Source organism: Dufourea novaeangliae, unplaced genomic scaffold (assembly GCF_001272555.1).
Source record: "Dufourea novaeangliae isolate 0120121106 unplaced genomic scaffold, ASM127255v1 scaffold133, whole genome shotgun sequence".
Lineage (NCBI taxonomy): Eukaryota > Metazoa > Arthropoda > Insecta > Hymenoptera > Halictidae > Dufourea > Dufourea novaeangliae.
The window spans coordinates 227,312-242,388 of record NW_015374011.1 but is presented as its reverse complement, the minus strand read 5'-3'; the positions used below and the strand labels follow the sequence as shown (position 1 = coordinate 242,388).

At 43.5% G+C, this 15,077-nt stretch overlaps 1 protein-coding gene across 1 annotated transcript in view; it reads right to left on the bottom strand.

Moving 5' to 3' along the window:
• LOC107188586 (hemicentin-1-like) overlaps nucleotides 1–15,077 on the bottom strand; it is a 115,050-nt gene that overhangs the window by 67,941 nt on the left and 32,032 nt on the right. The window contains exon 2 of the mRNA XM_015576897.1: nucleotides 10,815–10,996. Within this exon, the coding sequence (XP_015432383.1) occupies nucleotides 10,815–10,996 (182 nt within the window). The remainder of the gene's footprint in view (nucleotides 1–10,814; nucleotides 10,997–15,077) is intronic.

Here is a 15,077-nt window from a genome sequence, read left to right as displayed (position 1 = left end):
TTTATAACACTTTATTGATCTTTATTTCGCGGCACAGCCAGCGAAGGACTGGCGCGACACGGTTCCGGAAATAAAACTGAAAATTCGGTATTGGCTGTAATTGGACAGTTAGCGGGATTTTCGTAGCGATTTACGAGGCCTGGGGGTTGTTGGACGTTCTTATAAACCGAACGGGAAAACGGGAATCGCGAATCGTTAATTATATTAAGAATTGAAAACTGACCACGTTTATACGTACTCAAATCGCTATGTAATATGAAATTTCATGAAATTCGAAAAGTATAATTCGTACCTTTTTCTCGTAGAACGCAATTTCCCTATAATGAAACTTGTTACCCGGTGCGCACGGTAGACGTGGTTAATTAATTGTTAATTAATTGTTAATTGATAGATACCAAGAAGAAGCCCGTTCCTCTTGATAATTGAATAAATCGTATCCTGGTGGGTTCTTCGATACGTTACGCGAAGGAAGCCGCAGGAAAACGGAAACGGTTGCCGGCCGGTTAATTAAATCGAGAAAATGTTGACCCTCGTACAGATCGACTTATGGACGGTGGGATGGTAATTAAAACGGTATCCACGGCGAAAATGTACGTACGGCCAGCTCAGCTTCATCTGGTACCGTATTTCCCTCGTTCCTCGAATTCGTTTCATTTCTGCGTGCGAGGGGATCCCCCATCGTATATCCTATCAGCATACCTTTTTCGCTGATTCCACCGTATCTCTGGCTTCGTTCCCTTTTTTTTTTTTCGTCCATGTCCTTTCAGACGACAGTGGAATTGGTCTTCTTTTTATTAAACGTGCGAAAGAGGGGCTTCCGTGATGCATATACTGCTCCCGGCGCGGACAATACGCAATAATTTATAAGGAAAACGTGGATTACTCGCGTAAGTAGATTCAGACAGTCGTGATCGGACAAGCGAAACGAGGAAATAAAGGGACAGTTACGAGACTCTAATTATTTGAAAAATTGTACGATTTCATGGGAATGTTTCCCTATGAAAAAAAGGAACCGCCTGACATGGAAAAAATAACGAGGGATGGAATTTATCTGGTTCGACAAGCGAAATGATTTTTAGTCGACATACATTCGATCCGATGGTTTTTTCTGCCCTCCTGTCCAATCAAGAATATGTCTGTCGGTTCTAACAATAGACTAAGGTATTGTTTAATAACTGGTTCGTTCGTTTCTCTGTGTGGATTTCGACGTACACTGCGAAATAACGTCGTGTGGTTATCACATTTAAACTTTTCCATAGAATTCTCCCGCATTGAAAATGAACCTTACGAAATAGCCGACCAGGTAATTTTCAGTTCGTTCAAACTCCGTCATTAATTAACGGTTTACGAACGAACAAGCCCGAAAAAAATGTTGTCAAGAAACGTTTGAATAATTCACCGTTGTAAAAACAACTGTTATAATTCACGCACAGCCTTCCGGTCTGCTTATTTAACGTCATGTTTATTTTAATTGTACATTGATATTCACTTGACAGGGTGCAGAAACGGATTCTCAACTTTTATTCCGAGTCCAGAATGAAACTCGTTTCACTGGCCCAGTTAATTGCTGACACAATCAGAGAGGTCTGAAAAACTCTTTCTTGAACGAGTACTATTTAATTCATGTCCCCGATCGTAATTAGTAAAGAACGCTCAGTCCAACGATTGCGGAGTTCTGTGACTTGTTTCGAACGTCTCGAAGCAGCGTGTCAGAAACTTTCGGAAGGATTTTAAACAGTGAATAGGAAATGTTTGGAATACACTTTTACCCATCGACGTTACTAAGTCTTCTCGAAATCCACAGCCACACCCCGTTCGGACGGTACACTTTTATCTCTAGGATTCCGCGATATCTGTCGTGTTCGAAGCTTCGTCGAGGACCCACACAGACTAGATTCACACTTTCAACTTATCCCGACACGGTTTCTCCACCCTCGATTCGACCATTCCACGAACGATTTTGCTTCTGGCCCGAGCAAACGAAACAATCCTCTTCGAATTCGAAGCATCGCACACAGGAATATGACTGGATGTACCACGACGAATGGACGTTTACCCCCACCTTTTTTCTACGTCAAAGGGAATGTCGAATTTCTTCGAGTAGTCGAGGAAAGGGCAGCACCGTGAAAAGGAAGGGAACGTCGAAGTCTTAGTCTCAAAGCCTCTGAAATCTCATCTTCCGACGGTCGCTAGCGTCAAACAGTTCTTCCATCCTCTCCCGGTGCTTCACAGCTTTTTTCAACCCTCCTTCCTTCCCGGTCGGAGTTTATCTCCTCTGCCTGTGACACGTCGGAGGAGGGCTCCTCGTACGACTAACTTGTTCCTCGAACGACGACCCAACCTCTCGCGGAAATTGTGCGCGCGACCTGATGGAAAATGTGTTTCTGCAAGCGGCCTGCCGCGTAGGAGTTCGTATTCTTCTCGAGATTAAATTCGAACCGCGACTACGCTTTCGATTATTTATTGCCAGAGGCTGGCAAACGTCGATCGAAGTGGTGCTGCTAGCCGATTCATAGATTTTTGACGTCGTTGAACGATGGAAAATATTCAGTCGGTGCTGTTTTGGTGACCCATTAAATTAAAGACTTTTATGGAACAATCTGAGAAGAATCTGGAACAGTCTGAAAAAACTGGAACAATCTAAGAAGAAAATGGGACAATCTGAGAAGAAACTAGAATAATCTGAGAAGAAAATGGACGGTCTGAGAAGACAGTGGGACGATTTGAGAAGGAACTGGAACAATCTGAGAAGAATCTAGAACAGTCTAAAGAAACTGGAACAATCTGAGAAGAACTTGAAACGATCTGAGAATAAAGTGGAACGATCTGAGAAGAAATTGAAACGATCTGGGAAGAAACTAGAACGAAGGGCTGGGAGTAGGCGAGGATCCACAAAACGCGTAATCGCGTGGATCCCAATTCGCGAAGGGATAATTCGTGGCGCCTAGTCTCGGGCTGAAAAGGAAAAGCTTCCCGGCACGGGGCGCAATAATGTAGTCGGTGAGGGCTAATTCTTATCGCTCGAAGAGGAAAGAAGTCTAAGGACTGGGGCTGAGCGTCGGAATTTTAATTACGTTGAGATGGCTCGAAGAAAGGCGCGAAAAAAAGAGGGTGGAAGCTTTCTTCATTAAGATTACACTCGACCGAGAGCGCTCGCCGGTCTCTCTAAACAAAATGTTCGTTTTCCTGTTACGTCGTCGAGAAGGACGGTGGGTACGAAACAATGTATTCGTGGCGCTGGTGAGAGAAAATGAGAAAGAGAATAACTGAAGAAAGGAGCGTAGAATGCAGTGGGTATAAAACAGAGGGAAAAAAGTAGCCGGGCATTTCAAAGATGAGAGACCACTTTGCGCTTAGAAGGAACTCTTTTTACTTTCACGGCTTACTAAATGCGCGTGGTGTGCTCGACGAAGGAACAGTCATCCCGGGCGTGGAATGAAAGGAGGAGAATGAATGGGAAAAGGGAAGAGAACAAGGGGGAGAGAAAATGGTGGAGTTCTCTGTCCGAAACCAGCGACGATTCAACCACTTTGTCCCGGACGAGGATTTATAGACGACGACGCGTCTGTTTGACCGCGAGATTGCGCGATTAAATTAGCCATAGGTCGTATAATCCGGCAATTACTGGTCAGAAAAATTAGAAGGGACGTCGAAATTATTTAGAGGCAACAGTTCGTCGGGAATATATACAGGGTGGTTCCGAAATCGTGGTACAACCGGAAAGGAGACGATTCTTCATTTAAAATAACTCGAAAGTATGTAATAAAATTTTTTCATATTTTCTACTTGCGAGAAAATCGAGTGTGAAGATTCACCTAAAACGTATTCGTGCTGGCAATACGTAGAAACGGAATTTAATGAACGGACACTAGTCAAATCATATAAAATTTTATTATAATATTTTCGACTTACTTTTACATGAGGATTCAGCTCATTTCCGGTTGCACCACTATTTCTGAAACACCCTGTATTGTATGTGGTCCACGCTCTACGCTGGATGAATGGCTGATTATTAATTACCACGAATTAATTATAACTTGAATTACTACTGTGTTCGTAACGGAAGCAACACTCTTAATGGTGCTGAAAGAGTTTGCAGAAGTGCCTCGAATAATTGTTATTCGAATTGATGGCCGTATCAAAATCGAATACCTAACGTTTTTTCATGTAGTCGTAAAGCTTCCGACTGGAAACGTGACAAATGATTCCGCAGCGTGTTTCGAAATCGAAAGAGGAAAAACCGCGCCGATTTTATGCACCCTTTTTTTTTCGATCCTTTCTGCCTGAACGAAGTCGTATTTTCGGCCAGTGTACTGAACATAGACGAACGATTTCGAACCATTTCGACGCGTGCCGACCGAAAATTCGAAAATTTCGCTGGATTATCCCCCTCAAAGCCGATTCAACCGACGTGACGTCAACCAGTCTTTACCATACCTTCCACGAAAATTGCATTGTAATCTCTGGATTGTGGAAAAAAAAAAGGAACCTGCGAAAACACGAAACGACGAACGCGTTATCGTTCCGCGATTATTTCGAATCAAAATGAAACGATGTTCAATTGTTCGTCGATTTATAAAATTAAAGCGCTTATACAGGTTGAATATTACAACGTGAAATCTGTCAATCCAGTTTCGAAATAATATGTCACTTCCAAAGCAAACTCTCGCGGACGGGAGTGATTTACGACATTGTTTACGGTCAATAAACACGTTGAATACAATTTATAAACAACTGACGGGTGGAAACTTCGAGAATCATTATTATAAATTGCAGTTATTATTATCGGGAATACTTTCGAATTTTTTGGAATCGTCCATTTAACACGGTTAAAAATTAACGATGTCTCTTAAAATATTCAGTGCTCTGACAGCAGGCTTCAGTTTTCGTCCCAGAGTTGCATAGAACTCATTCCCCTGAATAAAAAAAGTCGCAGTTCCAAATTATGGAAGATGGAGACAAATCGAAACGTATGTCAGTCAAATTTGATCTATTCCAACAATAGAAATTCACTGTAAAACAGCAACCCAAGTCCCCCTAACACAATTTTTATCCTCCACGTGTTACAGACAAAATGGGACGCGAGAAGTTCTCATAAGAACGTACCATCCGCTGTTAAACAACGCGTCATTAGCAAACGCTCGATTCCTGACGAGGATACGATTGGTCCCCACCGTTTTCGCGGTAACAAACGAGGAAAAGACGAGACGGAGGAGGGTCCGTAAAACGCGTTGTATTTCCTCCAGTTGATTATCCCGCGGTGCACCTGGTTTTTCGAACGAAACGAAAATTAATCGTATTTACGGCCCCCCCCCAGCATCATTCTTATTGCCAGCGCGCGCAAGCCCAATCCTCCCCATGAATAATGCACGCTCGGAATTCGCGGTTGTTCAATTTATGCGGTGGAAACGCACCGACGGCCCGAAAGCGTTTTCGAGGTCTTACACGCGCTGGCGAACGGGAGGATCGATCCACCAGGTTCGACCGGATAAGGCTCCCTTTTTTCGCGACGATCCATCATGACACCCGATGTTTGGCCTGTCCTCCGGGTCAACAAATCACGAGTCACTTTCAGGCTGGGATTCGCGAGAGCCATTCGAGCTCGTGTCCGATTCTCTTCCTCCACGTTCCTTTTTTTCTCTCTCTCTCTCCTCGTTTTCGACTGCATTAGCGAGGACGCGTCGGGAACCGATCACCGGCGCACCGTGACGAGCCAGTGAATGAAGAACGACTTCATCGAACGTATTGATCGAGGATTTCAACCATTTTCTATCGGCGGACTTATGATCGATCGATGGTAAAAAAATGTGCGAGGGATGATTCAATTAAAAGTGTAGTTTGTTGCTTGTCAAAAGAATTTATAATTCGTCGTAATTTCGTAGTCTAGTGGAAGTAGGATTTGTTACCCCGAATCGAGTTTGATATATTTGGGGGACTTAATTCAAGGTGGTTCATAGAATTTTAGGCCTTCATAGAGAATCCATGTTCTCCTCTGAGGAAATCTGCATAGATTTTATTACTGCTGTCTACCACTTCTAAGTCCAGGAATCCCAGTTTACGAGGCTAGTGTGCGGTAAAGTCATTTCTGATCTACCTTGAGCCACCCACATACATTTAATTTGAGACCCTAGCGACTGACGAAATTACGAGAATCGTGTTCCAGGTGTAAAGGGCTTAACATACTGGAGTGTCTTCCACTTATGTAGGTCGGTATAACGATGTTCGTATTACAGACATAAATTTATATACTATTACTGTGTTATATTGAACCTCGATTCATCGATAACCCTATAAATTAAGAGAATTTTTAAAAAATGATCAGTATAATGCTTCAGAGTGGGTTACAGACAGTTGCTTTGTTTCTGTTGAAAGATTAGATGCTTTTTTCAAAATACTGGCAGACATATACCCAGTAACAGAATATATAAATGAATAACCGAAACTAAAGAAACTGTTTCGAAGGAATGTTGTGGTTAATAACTTATTAATAAACAACGACCGCCAAGAATCATCGAGACCTGAGGGTGGTACCTTTTTGTAACTAACTTTTTATATTCAAAATAAATTTCATCGATAATTTCGGTGGACTTAATCACTTTGCCAAATGAAGGGCTCGTAATAAGATCGAAGGGGGTGTGTCTGACTATTGGCCGACTCATACCACTGCCACGAATCTATCGCCGCATTCGAGCAAGTTCTTTTCTGGACGGTCTACCAGCATATCCATTCCCAGTGGCACGGAAAGCTCAGGTCATAAAGCCAGAAACTCGCGGAAACGGAATAGATTACCGGAGACGCATTAACTTTAAGCGTAGCTGTTTGCTCGCGATGTTTCAAAAATCCCCTGTTTCGATCGGGAATCCCATCGAAGAAAACGATAGAAGGAACTCTCTTCTCGAGTTCTGCATAAACATCGAAACACCGTGCGGTGTTTCCGGTCATCCGTCAAAATCGCGGAAGCGTGGTACCATCGTGTGCAAGGTCAACAAATCACGAACCACTTGACTGTGTTTGCCTCAGAAATTTTGCGGCCCCCTGGCGGCTATGGTACCGTTCGACAAATATTGCAACGGGAAAATAACTCGGACCGGGGAACGGTGAATCACGGGAAAAATAGTTCACGGAACGTTTCCTGCGCGGACTATTTTTCGGAGACCGTCGAAAATTCCCCTCGAGGGTGGCGGTGTGTGTAAACAAGTGTCTTACCACTTTCATCGCGGCGAAAGACGTATTAAATTGTATATGTCAACCGTATATTTAACGAGAAGTGGACAGAAACGTTACAGTAAGAACATGACGGAAACGTAAGTATAAAACAAGGGAGTTTTGAATATGAAAAATTGATTGAAAGCGCGATTTAGAAGGAAATACATTAATGTCTCGATAACTGCACGGAAAGATCTCTACGTTAACTGTTTCTGGTTCATCCCCACTATTACTTTTAATCTTTGTCGACCGCTGGTAAAATACAAAGGCTGCTCGGTCTGATATTTGTGACCTGCGGAAATATAGTGTCCCTCTACGATAATTGCTCCAAAGCAGACCCGAGTTTCGAGTGTTAATCGAGGATTTACTGTAAAACGAAGAAGTGGCCCGTCGATATTCCAGCCAGTGAAATATCGATGGGGCAAACGCACAGGGGCGATATGTGGCAGGATTCTAGATAAAAAGCTGACGCCATCGAAGTATTTATTTAACGTGTACCAGTGCATTAAAACCGAAACTCGAACGATACACGATCCTGCAGTAGCGATTAATCCTAAATCAACCTGAAACACATTGGGCGCAGCAGCCCTCTTTCCGATATAATTCGCGTTCGGTTAGCGAAACGTTTTAAATTTCCCCGTTGGTATCGCGAGATTGAGAGAGAAGTAGAGAGACAGAAGGATAAAAGGAGTGAGAGAGAGGGAGAGAGTGGTTCGTATTAATTCGAAACCAGATTACGAGCTCTCGACGGAAAGCCGAAGCCGGTCGGAGGAGCTGAATTAACCGAACCTAATTGGAATCGACCGATCCCTCGACCGGATAAGATTCCGCGATTAACCTTCATTTAATTTTCAAATTAACTCGAGGCGATAGGTGACGAGTATTAATTCCACCCTTCCTTCCTCTTCCATCACAGGTCCGATCTGTTTGATCGGCGCGGTCGCGATCAAACGTCCGACTACTCGATGTAAAAAGCTGGCCTTGCCTGGGAGAAAATCAATGGAACGGATGGACCGAGCACGGACGACGGGGGAAAAATGTTGGAAAAATTGATAGTGCTTTACCCGCTCGGGACGCGCGTTCTGGAGCTTTGATCCAAGCCGCCCATCGCCCGAGGGGAGAGGGAAATTTTAGAAATAACAGCTCGACATTCGACATCGGGAAACGAGCGGATAGCGGCGAACACGGGCGCCAGCCGATCCTTAATCTAACGAGTATCTACGAGCAAAACGAATCAGGCAGACGAGATTATTGCTTGTACGCGACGATCCGTGGTGTGTGTCCCACAACGGGTGAAATGATTATGGTCATCGCTTAGCATAAATTCCCCATCCCCACCCCCTTCACCCTGTGGTTTTCTTTAATACTCTCTTTTCCTTCTATTTCACCACGACGGGATACCCCGAAGACCTGTTCGCGTGAGTTTCGACTCTTTAACTGCGCCCCCTACCCCCCCCCCCCTCGATCGATTCTCGAAAGTTTTACATTCGCCTCCGCACAACCCAGGTCGCGCAACGCGGAGAAGATTTTATCTGCGAACCGCTGACTACGGGGAATCGTTGATTACCGCTTTCAGCTACGTTTTGCAACTTCTCCCGCCGCCGTGTCCAGTAATCGAGCATGAAATTGAAAAATGCTCGCCCGTATCCACGGCAAACACGAATTAAACCGCGGTTCCGTGGATTTCGCTTGCTCGTTCGCGTCTTCGGGAATGGGCGATTACGATCGTCCGGGGTAAACAAAAGGCGGTAGAGACAATTAATTGCACGTGGTTTATTTAGTAATACTCGTTGATTCGAATGTTTACTGAAGTATACATTAGCCCGACTGAATTAGTAAAATACTAATTGGGTGGACTCAGCAGATTCAGCACACTCAGCAGTCTCAGTAGTTTCAGTAGATTCAGTAGCTTCAGTAGCTTCAGTAGCTTCAGTAGATTCTGTAGTTTCAGTAGTTTCAGTAGTTTCAGTAGTTTCAGTAGTTTCAATAGTTTCAGTAGTTTCAATAGTTTCAGTAGTTTCGGTAGTTTCGGTAGTTTCAGCAGTTTCAGTAGTTTCAGTAGTTTCAGGAATTCCTATTGGATTCAATAATTCCCAAGTAGATTCAGAAAAGCCTAGTCAGACACTCCACACTACGACATAATAAATTCTATTTTATAGATCGAAATGAATCACAAATACCAAGGGAGTATAATGAACAATTACTACGTCAGAAGCAGACAGCTTAATGTTCCAACATTTGTCACCAAACTGGCAACCAATATACTACAGAAAAATTCTAAAACTTGTCCCCAACGTCCAATACATCTTGTCTGTCCACCCTCGACTCTATCCACGAAATTTCCACGAACAAATGCAGTGACATTACTAACCGACAAGCGACAAATTAAGATAACGTACGGACATCACCGCGGGCAAAGGGTGAGAACTGCAGAGGCCCGAGGCCCGCAAACGGTAGATAGTCATCGCGCAGATATTAGCCCCGAAGGAAACACGGTGATGTCTGTGTCCCAGCGTCTCGTTTTGATCGATTGTCACGGGCACGCTAACTGTGTAGGTACCCGAGTACGACCGTGTGCCGTCTGCATTTTCGTGCCGGTGGCCTGGCTCTAATCGCTTCGCGGTGTATTTATCGGTCGCTCGTTATTGCGGAAACGACGATTTGTCATGGGGGCTCGTTATTAATTACACGGGGCCCCCCCTTTGTAGAGATAACGCGGGCAAAGGGCTGCGACGTCGTCGTCAGACGCAAGACAACCTGTTTGAATAGAAACTGGCCTACGGAACGGAGGAGCCGGGACTCGAGCAACTTCCGAAAATTAATTACCGTGACTTCCACGACGAGCGTGTCCCGGTGCTCTTTGGTTGCCTACGACCCTTTTCCTGACTGCTAAATAACTACTCTTGATTCGAAAGTGGTCTCTTGCCAGTGAGTTTGAGGAAACATTCGGGGAAATCTTGCATATAGTTCTTATTATTACTATCTTAAATACAGGGTGTCATATAATTGGTGGTACAACTGGATAGGGTACGTGAAAGAATAAGGAGAAAATATACAAGAACTCGAAGGAGTCTGTATAATATCATTAAAATCACCCAGGAAATACTGCATTGATTCCTCTTATATTTTCTGTGTCACTACAAAGGAATAAAATATCTCTATGAACTATGACAGGAAATCGTGGATGATTGCGATCTCAGCGATGAAACTTCATAACAATAGCTTCTAGCAAACGACTGTTTTTCAAAATTTTCCAAGAGCCATGATACACTCGAGAACGAAATTTCGTTCCACGGCGGTAACGACACCGTGGATAAAGACCGGAAGTTTCGGATTTTAAAAAGCGCGGGAGAATCTTTATTGGTAGCGGTTAACGAAACGTCAGCCGGGGGACAGTTTCGGTCTCGGAATTTTTACGCGGTTGCCCTTTACGATGTAACTTTTCATATCGGCTGTAAAACTCCGCCGTTGGTTATATAAAATATGGCCTCTGAGACAAAATTTTTTGCTCCTCCGCGTACTAGGCTTAGTCGTCGCGGAAGCTTAGAATCGTTTCGAACGACATAGACCCCGTTTAATCCACAAATAAAATCCACGTGTCTGCTTACCACTTTATCGCCCAAATTTCGTACACGACAGGGCAGGTAGACCGTTTGGCCGACGTACGCGCTGACATTCGCCGCTGTCGGCTCGAATACCGGCGAATCACCTCCGGCAGCCGAATCATTATTGGCGTCGTTTGGACGTCGCTGCGAGCCCTCCTTCGATATTTCACGAACTTGCGCCGGGGCTGGAAGCAGAAGAACATTTTACCAGGGATTGAAACGGTTCCGAAAATAAATGTTTCAAACTCTTATGTCCATATTGGTTCTGACTGATGCAATTATGGGAACAGAAATAATATTATAAGTGTTATTCTGTAAGTGTTAGTTCTGGTTCTATGACGGTTCTAAAATGGTTCTACTTATATTATATTGAACATTAAATGCATTAGGCACTTATCTGGTATAGTAAAATAATTTTTCTTCAATTTCCGGATAAACTAAACTAGAAAACAAATTACATTAAAATAGAAAACAGTAAATATTAAAAATATTGTAAAATTTAAATTTTATTAAATTGCAAACTTATACTTAATGTGCAACAGTACTAATTAAATTTTTTCAATAACTGCAAAGTCCATACGAGTATCGATTTCAGAACTGTATTGAAATTGAAATACAACCGAAAAATAACAGATATGGAACCGAACAATAACACTGATAGAACTGATGTAGAACCGATAGAAGGTTCTGCAGAACTGAAACCGAAACTGATATAGGCCAAAATCGTTATGTCCATAACAGTTATAACATTATTTCGGTTCTCATAACAGTTTCAAGACCCTAAACTGATATCATAACAATTTTCAATCCCTGCATTTTACACGGAATTATGTTTCACCTGGGATAGGTATCGCGTTGTTCGAACATGTTACCTGCACAAGGGGAACGACGGGAATCGATACGGGAAACGTCTCTGGATTACCGTGAAATACGCGCGCAGGTGAATTAAAACTGAAACTTTTTCCACGAAGAACATTATATTTTCTAATGATTGTAATAACGTGACTTCGCTGCAAAAAGATTTCTGGAATAATTCGGAACGCAATAATTAAACACGGACAGTGAAATGACGAAGTCCAATGTCGCCGTGGTGGGCGTGGTGGAAACGCGATGGAATTTTTCACGGGGCCGCCGTTCACACCTCCGCGAGAATTAATTTCATACAGAAACTCAGATCCTGATAATTACGCGAAATTCCAGGAAAACCGACAGCGTTTATTATTCCCAGAATTGGCAGCAATTTTTCTAAAGCTCCCGCGAACAATTGGGCGGCATTTCGCGCGGAAATCAGGACCGACGAAAATTTCCGTGAAATTCACATTTGCCATTAACTTCGAATCCAAACTATCAAGTTTCATCGAAAAATAACATGTTTTGGCGTCCGAAGGAATAAACGAAAATGGAAGTACAGTAAATCCGCGATGAGTGTTGGAATAAACTAATGGCCATATACGGCCGAAACAAATATAATTAACTTCAGAATTCCAAGGTCTATCACTGTGCTAAGCCTCATTAAAAAGTCAGCGTTACACCCGAGGATCCTTCGAACACTCACCGACGATTTACTGTATTCGTACTTTGCAATGTCGACCTAATGAAACAGATTTAACCGAAGAGCATCGTCTGTATAACCAGCAAGTATTTAGTAAACAAAAAAAACCACTGAGTCTAAAGAGACTATCGTAGTATCAACATAAAAAATTAACTACCTGCACAATCCAAATTATAAAAAAAAAAATACGAAACGAGACTTCTGTCCGGCAACGCCGGACTGAATACCTAGTTTCTATACAATTCTTGATTATTTTCCCAAGAATGATCAATTCCGAGCAAGATCTGGGCCAAGATAATGGGTGGTGGTTGCAAGAATCCGCGAACGCATCGTCTCGAGAGACGCAGTAATTTTTCAAGAGCGTGCAGCCGCACGTAAGGGGAACTCGTTTCGGTTGGAAAGGGGGTGGAAGGGGGCAAAGAACTCGTAATTTCTCAGTTTCTAACTCAATTGCGCGGAAGCACGTCGTCAAGAACCACACGCGTTTCCATCTTTGGGCGAAACTTGCACGCAAATTCTGGACAGGAAGCCGACACTCGGCGTCTTCTCCCCTTGGAGCTGCGAGATCTCTCTGCATCCCTTTCTCTGGCTGCTTTCTGTCTGGCTAGGAACATCGTCCGCAGCCAGATACCAGAATCCGAATGCATTACACCGAGAAGTAGTAAACTACTACCGGTTTAGCAAACTCGGCTCATTTCTTAAGCGGATACTTGATTATGCAACGCTCGTGTACCGACCTCTTCCCTCTCTCTATTTCTCTTTCTGGCTGGTTCTCTCAACTCCCAACGGGAGAGGTGGAAATCCTAGGGGGCGCAACTACACCTCCTCTGCATTGTGAACAGCCCGACCTGAGCGGTATTTTTCACGGAAGTTCTCGTTGCTTCCGTTAATCTCGTAATTTCTTCGAATTTCGCGCGAAAGGCAGTCTCTAACAAACAATGGAATTTCCTGGGCAAAAGAATCTTCTGTTTTTTCATGATCTTGTTTTATTGTCCCTAGCGGCGTTTAGAGTTCTGCGGGAATAGGCTAGGTAACGATACGAGTTCATTCGGGATGGAAAGTAGAGGGATTGGTCGGGAAAGTGAAATTGTTTGGAGAACAATCTAGTAAAGGAGATTGGACTTTGTTATTTAATCTTGATGGTATCTCCTTTTCGAGAATTTCCAGAGAATGGAATTCTGTGGGAAACATGAAGAAGATATTTGCCTTTCGAACGAATCCTTTTTCGTGGATTAATCCTCGCTAATGTCCAGGGAACGAGATTATTTTCTATTTTTAAATTCTTTTCCTCTCGGTTCATTTCGTCCCCTTTTCTGAAACCGGTCCTTCCTGCCAAATTTCTGGGCACGTGTAACGTAATCTCTTCGGGGTTTCCCCGAATAGACACGTCGAATACCCGGCGTTCTATTCGGCCCGTAGCCTTGTTAGTATACCTTTGAACAGTCCCTCCGTCATCATCGATCATCATCAAACAGGGCTGCGATATCCATTGGGCGGTGGACAGGGATTGATCCGGGAGGAAAGTTGGTACAACAGATCTGTGGATGCCAACGAGCCTGCTAATACATCGCTGGAAGACTTGGAAAGGGTGAAATCTTTACTTCTGCACCTTGGAACAGTAACAGAAGTAGAAATCCGAATAAACTGTAAGCAACGTCTCCCATGAACCTATGTTACTATCTCCCTAAAATCCCAAACAGGATCTATAATTCTTGAGATAGAAATATGAATTCGATTAATAACAACAATAACAGAACTCCACAAGGTCCCAAGAAACCTAGTAAACTCCGCAAAGCCCAAACACGATCCTCAGTCCTCGAGATAAAAATCTTTATTTGATTAATATCGATAGTAATAAGACTCGAGAACATAATTAAATTCCAACAATCTCATGAGAACATCCGAAGGTGCTCAACAATCCCCGAAGAGCCCATCTACAATTCTCGAGAGAAAAATATTTACTCGATCAATACCAGTAGTAAGGAGTCTAGAGAACATTAAGCATTCCCAGCAACTTCATGACTACGTCCCAAGAAATCTAAGAATCCGAATAAAATCCCAAACTCGATCTGCAGTTACCGGAAATGAAAATATTTTTTCAATTACTAAAATAATCAAATGAATTCCAACAACTTCACGAAGTCTTAAAAAACCTAATAAACCCCTGAAAGCCCAAACTCGATCTAACAGTTGACGGAGATGAAAATGATTTATTCGATTAATATCATTACCCCCCAGCTCATCCGTCAATCGGCGCAACACGAAACGTCGGAACTGCGAGCTTTCAAAATCGCCGGTAGAAAAATCGAGAATGAACGAACGAAGGAGGCTAATTGCATTCCAGCGGTCCAGCCCTCTCACCCTCTCTGTCTCACTCGGTTTTCTACTTTTATGGGGCAACGGATCGCGGGCGCGCGTATTTTCCACGGGCGCCGAAAACATAGTCGGATAAATTTAATTGGACTGGAGCCGAGCGTGTGTGTATGCGTGTGTACGTGGCCTGACGGGGGAAAGAAAGAGCTGTGGGCGATGTACAACGGGTGCGCCGCGCAGGAGGTGGCAAAAGTGCTATCGAATTATCAAACGAACCGAACTAGAACGAGCCGCTGACATCGTAACTCGTTGCACCCCTCCAACCACTGACCGTTTCGTATAAACAACGTGTCGCACAAACGTGCCGATATCCTCTTTCTATCGTTTCAAAACTGCGCCCC